This window comes from Aethalodelphis obliquidens, unplaced genomic scaffold (assembly GCF_003676395.1).
Source record: "Aethalodelphis obliquidens isolate GAN/ISIS:26980383/991018 unplaced genomic scaffold, ASM367639v1 scaffold5, whole genome shotgun sequence".
NCBI classification, from domain to species: domain Eukaryota; kingdom Metazoa; phylum Chordata; class Mammalia; order Artiodactyla; family Delphinidae; genus Aethalodelphis; species Aethalodelphis obliquidens.
In genome coordinates this window covers 18,557,160-18,570,726 of record NW_020837949.1, presented here as the reverse complement: position 1 = coordinate 18,570,726, position 13,567 = coordinate 18,557,160, and the positions used below count along the sequence as shown (strand labels likewise).

At 38.3% G+C, this 13,567-nt stretch overlaps 1 protein-coding gene across 8 annotated transcripts in view; it reads left to right on the top strand.

Annotated features, from left to right (window-relative positions):
• LRGUK (leucine rich repeats and guanylate kinase domain containing) overlaps positions 1 to 13,567 on the top strand; it is a 121,983-nt gene that overhangs the window by 50,406 nt on the left and 58,010 nt on the right. For all 8 annotated transcript variants that reach the window (XR_003431880.1, XM_027101889.1, XM_027101887.1 and 5 more), the window contains 3 exons: positions 63 to 149; positions 1,492 to 1,598; positions 6,507 to 6,626. Coding sequence is in view for 7 of the 8 variants with exons in the window: in XM_027101889.1 (XP_026957690.1) it covers positions 63 to 149; positions 1,492 to 1,598; positions 6,507 to 6,626 (314 nt within the window). In the remaining variant the exon portion in view is untranslated. The remainder of the gene's footprint in view (positions 1 to 62; positions 150 to 1,491; positions 1,599 to 6,506; positions 6,627 to 13,567) is intronic.

Below are 13,567 nucleotides of genomic sequence, written 5' to 3'. Positions count from 1 at the left end.
TGAAAGTAGACTGCTAGTGGAAAAGGAAGGTAACTGAATAACCCTCTTGATATTTTAAACAGGAAGAATCTGACTATTGTTCCTTCGTAATTTTTATGCTACTTCGATTAACAGAATTAGATCAGAAGAAGATAAGAGTGGAAGAAAAGGTATGTAATCGTATCATTTCCTGTGTTTATGAGTTGATAGGCTCAAAAGCTCATGCTGCCTGCTGCAAGACCAATACAATCCATAAATAATTACATAACAGTATGTACAGTCATTATTTAGGGGGCGTTTCCTTGTCCTAGGATCTATCTGTTTCACCCTCTGCAGAGCTGAGTGTCAACACAAATTCAGTGAAAGCCCTGCTCTTGGTACAGTGAGGAGACTGGCTGTGGGAAACAGAAGCAGCCCCCGTGTACATAGGCTGGCAGCAGTATAGCCGACTGTTAGTTTGGATGATAGCAATCATATTTGGAGGGTGTGTGATCCTATCTGTGTTACTCGAAAAGTTCACTTAATAATGAAGTGAATTATAATGTCATTCTAACACATCATTGAAAAGGACTCAAATAAATCAATACTCTGATTTTTAAATCCTTTATGCTACTCTTTAAGATAATGATTCTTCTGGACACAAGTTGAGAGTAACCAGACATTGAATGCTAGCACCTGCCAGCCCCTTCCATACCTGTGGAAGCTAATTTGTCATGCTGTCATGACTGGTGTCAGCTGAAATCTCCACTAATGAGGGGTTTCTTACACTGGATGCAAATTTGAGATGGGAATGAAAAAGCAGGTATAAATAACGCAAAGAGGCAGATATTCCAGTTCATAAATGCCTTTCTGAAATCTTGGTTAAAAAATAGTTACAGATGCAAGTCTGTTATCATTCTCTCACTCAAAGGCACTTATTAGATTTCTCTTTCCCTTTAACATTGTGCGAAGGGAATAACATTTAAAACCACGCATTAGATAAAGGTATGGTAGACAAGAATAGTGTATTTAGAGGGATGACAAGGCCGGGGGACGGAGAACTGTCCATCGTGGGGAAAAGGCCCATATCTTTGAAAAGAGAAAGTTACACTAAAAGAGGGGGAGGTTTAGTAGAATTTGAGATCATAGGAATAGTTCTTGGCATGATGGCATGAGGAAAAATTCTGCAGTAACAACTACCTGGAATCTAGAGCTATGAATTTTATTTCTTTTCATACTAAAAGTTGAAATGTTTACTATATTAAAGGTCATCTTAGACTTTAGAGGTTTTGATTTTGCTTTTTTCCTTTCAAACCAGGGAGTATAAAGAAATAGGTGACCAAGGGGCTCCAGCTCAATACTTTAAAATAATTATTATTCTTTAGGTTTTAGGAAAGTTAGAGTAGACATGAAGACAGAACACAGATTCCTGGTCACGTGTCTAGGACATTTCATTATAGAAAATCTAAGGCTTGTCTTCCTTTTAAAACGAATTTTTTTTCTTTTCCCTTTGCATTTCTAATTCTGGAAAAGGTCGCGGCAGTGAACAAATACAACCCTCCCCCAGAAGTGGCCGCAGCCCAAGATCACATGACCCATGTTTTCAACAGCCTGATGCAGCCACAGAGGATCTTTGACAGGTATTTCTTAGGGACCCTTTGGGTAGAACACGGGGTAGCCAGCATAGGACAACCTCATCATTTCCCTAGCCCTCTATTTTGTGACCCATTCCTTTCTCACCTCTCTGAGGGAGGGGATCAGGTCTTTATTTGACAGGCTGTATAGTCTCAGATATAGTATATTATCATCACATGTTTGAATGTGGGGCTCACTTGTTGGCATTTTCCCAAGTGTGGTGATGAGTAGATTCAACATCCCTCTTTCATCTGGACCCTTGAATGGTGGCTAGCCTGTGACATAGGATGGTGAAATGAAAAAGAAAAAAAGTTTGCCAGCTTTTCTGCTGTAGGATAGAACCACAGACCTTAGCCTCATTAACAGAGAATTGTGACGATCTCTATCCATTGTCAATTTCTCCTTAGCTGTGCGTGAATGCTAGATACCCCTGCCAAAGAGCACCCAAGACCGCAGGTTATACGTTAGAGAGTCCCTAGAAGGAGGCCCTCCTCACCTGAGGGAAACCCGAAACAGTCTTTACAGTGATTGCCCTGAGCCCCAGGCAACCTAACAGGGAGAAGTCATCCAGCTTGGCTGAACACAGGAACAGCATCTCTCACCTCTGAGTTCGAAGATAAATTTACCACGATTTCTCCATATATTTTAAAACAGTCTGTTGGAGCAGATGGCCATTTACGCTATAAGTATAATACAGAAATTCTATCAATGCCCAAAGGCATTTTAAAATTACTTGTAAGATCTCTTGGTTATAAATGGCTTCTCTTCTTCATGTGGTCTGCTCCTGTACTTCACACAGTTGGTTTCCCACAGAGAGAAGATGTTTTATTTTGCGTCCAGGACATGATTTTTTACATGTAATTTAATAATGTAGACGTTGACAGTTTTATATATTTATGGTAGCTCTCTAGGTGAAATGATTTATCATTTATTTGCATACATCTGGAAAAGCACATTTGATTTAAAAGAAGGGCATTTATGTCCTCATTGTATTTCTTTTCTAGTTTATGAGATTGCTAGTTGTTTCATGCTTTAGGGTACATTTATATAAAAATATGTATCAAAGAAATTTACAGCAATGTCTGATAAACACGTATTTCTGGATCATTTCTGACTGTCAGGCAGAGAAGAGCAAATGGCCAAGCAGCCCCAGATGCTCCGGGATGGAGCAGGGCTCACTCTGAAAAGCTCATGGAGGCAGGAGCAGGGGTGCCATGCCCTTCCCACTCTGAGTCAGGACGCAGCTCCCTGGCAGCCCCAGGAGTCAGGCTCTAGGAGAGGAACCCTGACTCTTGGTCTTGGGACTTTTAGGCTGTGATATTTGGGAATCACTGTCCCCTCTTCTGGCGGGATTGGGGTGAGGATCCAATATTGAAATGACATGGCAGAACCTTGACTCTGGCCTGGTAGTCAGTGATAGCTTTCTTGCTCTCACCTATGACAAGGTTCTCCAGGCTGATCTTGTACAAGTCCTGTCCAAACTCTGGAATCGGCCATTTCTCCAAGAAGCCCTGGTTTGTTTCAGTGAGAAATGGTATTTCCCAATCATAATGTGGGTGCTAGAGACAAACATGGCACTGGGTTGATCATTGTTTCCACGTCTTTTAGTGGACAGAGCTAGGGATATATTTCCTTCCCTCCCTTCCTCCCTCCCCTCCCCTCCCCTCCTTCTTTCCTTCCTTCCTTCCCTACATTCATTGATCCATCTATCTATTCTTTCTTTCTGTCTATCCATCCACCTATCTTGCCTATTTGTACCTACCTATTACATCTGTTCAATCTTTTATATCTATCTAATCTGTATTTAGATAGATCCATCTATAGATAGATGGTAAAACACCTCCTGAATTCATATTGGTACAATTCAATTTCAAGGCTGTAGTTGAGCTTTTACTTAATCTCATCTCTGTTACATCTGTATCTCCTTTTCTCCCTCACCAAAGACAGAGGAAGATGGAATTAGAATATCCCATAATTGCTCTTTTTTAAAGTCCCATGTTACACCACAACAGTGTCAGAATACCAGTAGTAATAATTACTGGAAACATGAAAAACATATTTTGCCTATGTTCCTCCCATTAACCATTCCCTCATTGTTTTTTATTGTGGTAAAAAAAAAAATATATATATATATATATATATATATATATATATAAAAAACACATAAAATTTGCCATTTTAACCACTTTAAAGTGTACAGTTCAGGGCTTCCCTGGTGGCGCAGTGGTTGAGAGTCCGCCTGCCGATGCAGGGGACACAGGTTCATGCCCCGGTCCGGGAAGATCCTGACCGCTGAGCCTGCACGTCCGGAGCCTGTGCTCCACAACGGGAGAGGCCCGCGTACTGCAAAAAAAAAAAAAAAAAAAAAGTGTACAGTTCAGTGGCATTAATTATATTCACAATGTTGTGCAACCATCACCACCATCTGTTTCCAAAACTTTTTCATCAGCCTGAGCAGAAGCTCTGTAAACATTAGGCAATAACTCCCCATTTCCTGCTACTCCCAGTCCCTGGTAATTTCCAGTGTACTTTCTGTCTCTCTGAATTTGCCTACTCTATATATTTTATATAAGCATCAATCACTCCATTTTAAAAATAGTGTACTGTATTTATATTGTCAGAACATATATCCATCACACACTATACTTTCTCCTTTGCTGTCATTTAGTCTTACTTTTCTGGGTAACGGCATATTTATTGCTCACTGCCAGCCCTTACAACTGATGCCTCCTCTTGAGTCATTTTGGTTGTATGAAGCTTGTTCTCTAGCAGATTCCTTAGGAAGAGCTGTGGAATCAGTATCTCTTGAAATCTTGCATGTTGATAATATTCTCTGCCCTTTACACTTGAAAGTCATTTTTGCTATATGTAAAGTCCATGGCTCACACTTTTTCCCTTGAGAATATTAGAAGGGTTTCTCCATTTTCTTTTGGTGCAAAACATTGCTGTCAAAAAACTGGTGACAATCTAATTTTCTTCCCCTTATAAATCATGTGTTCTCTTTTTCTAGCTGAATAATCCCCCCAGCTTTTTTTAAGCCCAGTAATTTTACTAGACTATGTCTTGGTATTATTGTTACAACATTTATAGCCCAGTTGTTCTAGGCTAATATTCTCAGGTATGTTGTTTAGTGTTATTTTATTTTTTTTAATTTCAGAAAGGTTTTCTTGAATGACAGTCTTTAATATTTGTTCCTTATCTTTGGTTTTCTTCTTCAGGAAGAAGGTCTCCTTTGCCTATCCTCAATATTTGTCACTTTCTCTCAAAATTCTTTAATTACTTAAAAAAATTATTTCGAGGTAATTTTAGATTCACATGCAGTTGTAAGAAATAATACAGAGAAATTCTAGGTATCTTTCACCCAGTTTCCTCCAGTGGTAATATCTTGCTTAGCTAAAGTAGAATATCAAAACCAGGAAGCTGACATTGATACAAGCCACCAACCTTATCGAGTTTCACCAGTTTTGCATGTACTCCTGTGTACATTTAGTTCTATGCGATTTTATCACATGTATAGATTCATATGAGCATGACTCCAGTCAAGATACAGGAGTTTTATCACATGGATCCCTTTGCTTCCCTTTTATAGCTACAACCACCTCCCTCCTGCTTATCTTCCCTAACGTTTGGCAACCAATAATCTGTTCCCCTTCTCTGTAATGCTGTCATTTCAAGAAGGCTATATAAATGGAATCATAGAGTATATGTATAACCTTTTGGGGTTGACTTTTTTTTTTAACTTAGCCTCTGTTGAATATATCAGTGGCTCATTCCTTTGTATTGCTGAGTAGTATTCCTTGGTGTGAATGCACCACAATTAGTTTAACCAACCATCGAAGGACATCTGGGCTGATTGCAGTCTTTGGCTACTACAAATACAGCTTTTATGAGTATTCACATGTAGGCTTTTGGACGTTGCAGTTTCAACCTGCCTGCTTTCTGCTGGATACCCATTGTTTTGGGTTCCCTTGTTCTCAGACGCTGCCCGTTGCTTCCTCCTTCTTCCTCTTGCCCAGCTTCCAGTGCCGTAAAAGTCTTGTGGGTTTGTGGCTTTTCATCTGGTTTGTCACCCACATTTTCCATGGGCTTTTGTTCTCAAGTTTTTCTGTTTTCCTGTGAGTGTTCAGAGGGATTGAAAAATTATGCTGCACTGCCCCCATTCTTCACAGAATCTATACCTCAACCATGATTTTTTTCAAAATATTATATTTTATTCCATACTTCTAGAATTTGTGTCTTGAGTGGAACCCAAACACTTCAGCTCTGCATGTTGCAAGAGATTTTATATAAATTAGTCCTTTGGTCTTTTAGACCAGAAGCCATGCCGAGATTCATATATCAGCTCTTACTTATTAGTTGTTACTTTGAACAAGTTAATTAACCTCTCTGTACTTCAGTTTCTTTATGTGTTAAGTGTTATTACAGCTTCCTGTGCTAATTAAATGAGGTAATGCATGTAAGACGCCTAGAATAGCGCCTGGCATATAGTAACTGTTCAGGTAAATTTCAGTGATTACTGTTTTCTTTGCACATGAGTATTCTTTTTTTTTTATTGGAGTATAATTGCTTTACAATGTTGTGTTAGTTTCACATCTGTGTTCTAATTGGATAGATACAGATGTTAAAGTTTACCTCTCAGAGGGCAGTCTTATTTCTTTCATTTTGAAGTTCTTGGGGGGAATACTTTATCAACCAAGAATTAATATCTCTTACCATATTTTTCCTTTAAAAAATCTTGTTAAGGTAAATATTTTTGCTATTTTGCAGTCGACTTGCTTCTGGAAAGTAGGACCATCCTTCCATAGAGTGTCTACATATAGTAAATGCTGGATTACTGGATTAATTGTGATTGTGACATGGACACTTTACACACTGGATGCATTAATATGCATGTCTGCTCTGCCCTGTTGCAGCACCCTTCCTAGTCTGGATGCCCCTTATCCCATGTTGGTATTAGCTGGTCCTCAAGCATGTGGTAAACAAGAACTCGCTCACCGCCTCTGCAGACAGTTCAGCACTTACTTCAGATACGGGTAAGTTTCTTTATTGGCTGTTAAGGCTGTAAAATGTCGGATATTGCTAATGTTGGCTATTAAAATGTACATAGAAGGCTTATGAGCTTCTTTGCCAGTTATTACACTGTGATATTCACTGTATTTTTTTTTTTTTACTTTAATCCTCCAAATGTTTTACTTAATTCAGTGACAGGCGAAATCACGCCCCAAGGTTTGGAAATACACGTGGTTGTAATAAAGCATCATGGTGTTGGAACACGGGCTCCTCCTGTTGCCATGTGGTGTGACAACATGAATCACAGTGTTGTGGTGGATGGTGGGTGGGTCTGTGCACCGGTGACAGCCTCTCCTCATCTCTGTTGGAGCCCACGCTGCCAGCACGTCAGCTGCTTTATTTCCACGCGGGTCTTTCTCTTTTGAGGGATATTTCAGAAGGAAGGAAAGAGAAATGGCAGCAAAAGATTTCCTTTTCCTTTCCCTCAGGTTAGCATTCAATACACTTTCAGTTTTCTGGAGCAGATATTTTGCTGTGTGATTCCCTAATGACTCAGTTAAAATAGCAGAATATATCCAAAAGCCTAGAACCATCCTAGAAAATCTTCAGCTGGATTTACAGACTTTTTAAAGGTGTCTGGGTCTCAGATTTAGTTATTGCTGTGACCTTTTAAACTGGTTTCCTCTTTTATTGTTTTAGGTATGGCAGAGACATTACTGTTGGATTAGTGATGTTTGTCAGTGAGCTGAGAATGTGACTGCAAAGATATATAGGACAGCAAGAAAAAGAAATGCACATTATTTTCTAATGCTGTTGCACACAGGTTCCTTCCCTTAAGCTACACATGTTCAGACAGTGTAAATACTATTTTAAACAGGTCTAGTTATCTAGAGATCTAAAATTACATTCCTCATTTGAACAAATCCAGAATACAAATACTGTAGAATAATTTACTCATTAATATATTCTAAACACCCTGAAGCAACCAAAATAAATTAAAACTTAATATCAGAATTAAAAAGTACAGAGTGTCATTATGCTTATACAGCGGTACTGAACCTGTTTCAAAAGATAAGTGGAGCACAATGAACGGACGATCAAATTAGGGCAGGAAGGTGTATCCTGACTATCGTGCTAATGTATAAACCTGGAACCTTTCAGCAAACCAAAGCTTTGCTGAAGACTTTGGTTACATAAAGACTTACATAAACCAAAGCTTTCCCTGGTTAGAAGTCCTTTCACATCTCTGACACCAATTCTGTTGCAAATGGTTCATAGCCTATCCTTCATATTTGTTTGTGATATGCACTCTGAGGCATGCTGGGCCAGATGTGTTCTTAGAGGTGTTTATTAACTCATCGTCAGGATTCTGATCCAGTCGGCCTCAACATTCTCACCTCGATAGGCCCCCTCAATGTTCATTTTCATTAAATCCTGCTTTTCCCCTATTAGAATGTCTATCCGTCAAGCTTGGGATGATGTATTTAATGCCTGTTTCCCATGCTCGACTGTAAGCCCAATGAGGGTGGGGACCAATGTCAGCTTTGTTCACCACTGAGTTCTCATTGTTCAGCAGAAGGCCAGGAACTTAATAAATGCATGAGAAATATTTGCTAAATGAAACACTAAGTGATTGAGTGAATGGATGGATGAATGAATTAATGGTATTATATGCAAAATTTAGTGGGAAATAACTGTGGTAAGAAGCATAGGTGGTTTTTCCCAACCTCCACTGATGGATACATGGAGAGATGAAGGGATTCATTCATTTGTTCATCCATTCTTTGAATAAATATTTATTGAGTTCTTCCCATGTGATAGGTCCTGAAGATACAGTGGGAACAAGATCGGTGAGGCCCTTGCCTTAATGAAACTTACAACCTGGTAGGGGACTCAGACCTTAGTTAGCATCATATGCAGTTTGTGTGGAGGCACAAGATGACAAAACATAATCCTAAAATTAGCTTCCTGCTCCTATACTGTTACTGTTGTCACTGCTGTTTTTCTCCTCTGGATGGGATTAGTAGCAAGAGGAAAGACACCCATAAATACCCCACACTCATGCATCCACCTCCCTCACAGGCTCAGAAGCCTTGCCTAACCATGCACCCTCATGGGGGCAGAGGTCAGGACTCGTTCAATAGCACATCATTCACCAAAGCAAGGATCAGAGAGCATATCACTGGATAAGAAAAGGTATTAGGGAGCTAGTAATTTCAAGCCTTGAGAAAGTCAGATAGTACTACTATTACATGCAGCAACTTTCTAATTAAAACAAATGATAAAACCAAAGCACATCTTCAGGGGCAAGTCATTGCTCTTGTTTATTTTATTTATTTATTTTTTGAATTTAATTTTATTTAATTTTTTTTTTACAGCAGGTTCTTATTAGTCATCCATTTTATACACATCAGTGTATACATGAAAATCCCAATCTCCCAATTCATCACACCACCACCACCCCATCCCCCTGCTGCTTTCCCCCCTTAGTGTCTGTACGTTTGTTCTCTACATCTGTGTCTCAATTTCTGTCCTGCAAACCGGTTCATCTGTACCACTTTTCTAGGTTCCACATATATGCATTAATATACGATATTTGTTTTTCTCTTTCTGATTTACTTCACTCTGTATGACAGTCTCTAGATCCATCCACGTCTCTACAAATGACCCAATTTCGTTCCTTTTTATGGCTGAGTAATATTCCATTGTATATATATACCACATCTTCTTTACCCATTCATCTGTTGATGGGCATTTACGTTACTTCCATGACCTGGCTATTGTAAATAGTGCTGCAATGAACATTTTGGTACATGAATTTTTTTGAATTATGGTTTTTCTCGGGGTAAATGCCCAGTAGTGGGATTGCTGGATCATATGGTAATTCTATTTTTAGTCCTTTAAGGAACCTGCATACTGTTCTCCATAGTGGCTGTGTCAATTTACATTCGCATCAACAGTGCAACAGTTCCCTTTTCTCCACACCCTCTCCAGCATTTGTTCTTTGTAGATTTTCTGATGATGCCCATTCTAACTGGTGTGAGGTGATACCTCATTGTAGTTTTGATTTGCATTTCTCTAACAATTAGTGATGTTGAGCAGCTTTTCATGTGCTTTTTGGCCATCTGTATGTCTTCTTTGGAGAAATGTCTATTTAGGTCTTCTGCCCGTTTTTGGAATGGGTTGTTTGATTCTTTAATATTGAGCTGCATGAGCTGTTTATATATTTTGGAGATTAATCCTTTGTCCATCGATTCATTTGCAAATATTTTCTCCCATTCTGAGGGTTGCCTTTTCGTCTTGTTTATGGTTTCCTTTGCTGTGCAAAAGCTTTTAAGTTTCATTAGGTCCCATTTGTTTATTTTTCTTTTTATTTCCATTACTTTAGGAGGTGGGTCAAAAACGATCTTGCTGTGATTTATGTCAAAGAGTGTTCTCCTATGTTGTCCTCTAAGAGTTTTATAGTGTCCATCTTACATTTAGGTCTCTAATCCATTTTGAGTTTATTTTTGTGTATGGTGTTAGGGAGTGTTCTAATTTCATTCTTTTACATGTAGCTGTCCAGTTTTCCCAGCACCACTTATTGAAGAGACTGTCTTTTCTCCATTGTATATCCCTGCCTCCTTTGTCATAGATTAGTTGACCATAGGTGCGTGGGTTTATTTCTGGGCTTTCTGTCTTGTTCCATTGCTCTATGTTTCTGTTTTTGTGCCATAACCATATTGTCTTGATTACTGTACCTTTGTAGTAGAGTCTGAAGTCAGGGAGTCTGATTCCTCCAGCTCCGTTTTTTTCCCCTGAAGACTGCTTTGACTATTCAGGGTCTTTTGTGTCTCCATACAAATTTTAAGACTTTTTATTCTAGTTCTGTAAAAAATGCCATTGGTAATTTGATAAGGATTGCATTGAATCTGTAGATTGCTTTGGGCAGTACAGTCATTTCACAATATTGATTCTTCCAATCCAAGAACATGGTATATCTCTCCATCTGTTTGTATCATCTTTAACTTCTTTCATCAGTGTCTTATAGTTTTCTGTATACAGATCTTTTGTATCCCTAGGTAGGTTTATTCCTAGATATTTTATTCTTTTTGTTGCAGTGGTAAATGGGAGTGTTTCCTTAATTTCTCTTTCAGGTTTTTCATCATTGGTGTATAGGAATGCAAGACATTTCTGTGCATTAATTTTGTATCCTGCAACTTTACCAAATTCATTGATTAGCTCAAGTAGTTTTCTGGTGGCATCTTCAGGATTCTCTATGTATAGTATCATGTCATCTGCAAACAGTGACAGTTTTACTTCTTCTTTTCCAATTTGTGTTCCTTTTTCTTCTCTGATGGCCATTGCTAGGACTTCCAAAACTATGTTGAATAATAGTAGTGAGAGTGGACATCCTTCTCTTGTTCCTGATCTTAGACGAAATGCTTTCAGTTTTTCACCATTGAGAATGATGTTTGCTGTGGGTTTGTCATATATGGCCTTTATTAGGTTGAGGTAAGTTCCCTCTATGCCCACTTTCTTGAGAGTTTTTATCATAAATAGGTGTGGAATTTTGTCAAAAGCTTTTTCTACATCTATCAAGATGATCATATGGTTTTTATCTTCAATTTGTTAATATGGTGTATCACATTGATTGATTTGCATATATTGAAGAATCCTTGCATCCCTGGGATAAATCCCACTTGATCATGGTGTATGATCCTTTTAATGTGTTGTTGGATTCTGTTTTCTAGTATTTTGTTGAGGATTTTTGCATCTATATTCATCAGTGATATTGGTCTGTAATTTTCTTTTTTTGTAGTATCTTTGTCTGGTTTTGGTATCACGGTGATGGCGGCCTCATAGAATGAGTTTGGGAGTGTTCCTTCCTCCGCAATTTTTTGCAAGAGTTTGAGAAGGATGGGTGTTAACTCTTCTGTAAATGTTTGATAGAATTCACCTGTGAAACCGTCGGGTCCTGGACTTTTGTTTGTTGGACGATTGTTAATCACAGTTTCAATTTCATTACTTGTGATTGGTCTGTTCATATTTTCTCTGTCTTCCTGGTTCAGTCTTGGGAGGTTCTACCTTTCTAAGAATTTGTCCATATCTTCCAGGTTGTCCATTTTATTGGGATAGAGTTGCTTGTAGTAGTCTCTTAGGATGCTGTATATTTCTGTGGTGTCTGTTGTAACTTCTCTATTTTCATTTCTAATTTTATTGTTTTGAGTCCTCTCACTCTTTTTCTTGATGAGTCTGGCTAATGGTTTATCAATTTTGTTTATCTTGTCAAAAAACCAGCTTTTAGTTTTATTGATCTTTGCTATTGTTTTCTTTGTTTCTATTGCATTTATTTCTGCTCTGATCTTTATGATTTCTTTCCTCCTGCTAACTTTGGGTTTTGTTTGTTCTTCTTTCTCTAGTTCCTTTAGGTGTACGGTTAAGTTGTTTATTCGTGAATTTTCTTGTTTCCTGAAGTAGAATTTTATTGTTGTAAATTCCCCTCTTAGAACTGCTTTTGCTGCATCCCATAGGTTTTGGATCGTCATGTTTTCATTGTCATTTGTCTCTAGGTATTTTTTGATTTCCTGTTTGATTTCTTCAGTGATCTCTTGGTTATTGAGTAACGTATGGTTTAGCCTCCATGTGGTTGTGTTTTTTACGTTTTTTCCCTGTAATTCATTTCTAATCTCATAGCATTGTGGTCAGAAAAGATGCTTGATATGATTTCAATTTTCTTAAATTTATTGAGGCTTGATTTGTGACCCAAGATGTGATCTATCCTGGAAAATGTTACGTGCACACTTGAGAAGAAGGTTTAATCTGTTTTTGGATGAAATGTCCTATAAATATCAATCAAATCTATCTGGTCTACTGTGTCATTTAAAACTTGTGTTTCCTTATTAATTTTCTGTTTGGATGATCTGTCCATTGGTGTAAATGAGGTGTTTAAGTCCCCCACTACTACTGTGTCACTGTCGATTTCTTCTTTTATAGCTGTTAGCAGTTGCCTTACGTGTTAAGGTGCTCCTATGTTGGGTGCATATATATTTATAATTGTTATATCTTCTTTTGGATTTATCCCTTGATCATTACGTAGTATCCTTCCTTGTCTCTTGTAACATTGTTTATTTTAAAGTCTATTTTATCTGATATGAGTATTGCTACTCCGGCTTTCTTTCGCTTTCCATTTGCATGGAATATCTTTTTCCATCCCCTCACTTTCAGTCTGTATGTGTCCCTAGGTCTGAAGTGGGTCTCCTGTAGACAGCATATATATGGGTCTCGTTTTTGCATCCATTCAGCAAACCTGTGTCTTTTGGTTGGAACATTTAATCCATTCATGTTTAAGGTAATTATCGATATGTATGTTCCTTTCACCATTTTCTTCATTGTTTTGGGTTTGTTTTTGTAGGTCCTTTTCTTCTCTTGTGTTTCCCACTTAGAGAAGTTCCTTTAGCATTTGTTGTAGAGCTGGTTTGGTGGTGCTGAATTCTCTTAGCTTTTGCTTGTCTGTAAAGCTTTTGATTTCTCCATTGAATCTGAATGAGATCCTTGCTGGGTAGAGTAATCTTGGTTGTAGGTTCTTCCCTTTCATCACTTTAAGTATATCATGCCACTCCCTTCTGGCTTGTAAAGTTTCTGCTGAGAAATCAGCTGTTAACCTTATGGGAGTTCCCTTGTATGTTATTTGTCATTTTTTCCTTGCTGCTTTCAATCATTCTTCTTTGTCTTTAAATTTTGCCAGTTTGACCATATGTCTCAGTGTATTTCTCCTTGGGTTTATCCTGTATGGGACTCCCTGTGCTTCCTGGACTTGTGTGGCTATTTCCTTTCCCATGTTAGGGAAGTTTTCAAGTATAATCTCTTCAAATATTTTCTCTGGTCCTTTCTCTCTCTTTTCTCCTTCTGGGACCCCTATAATGCGAATGTTGTTGCGTTTAATGTTGTCCCAGAGGTCTCTTAGGCTGTCTTCATTTCTTTT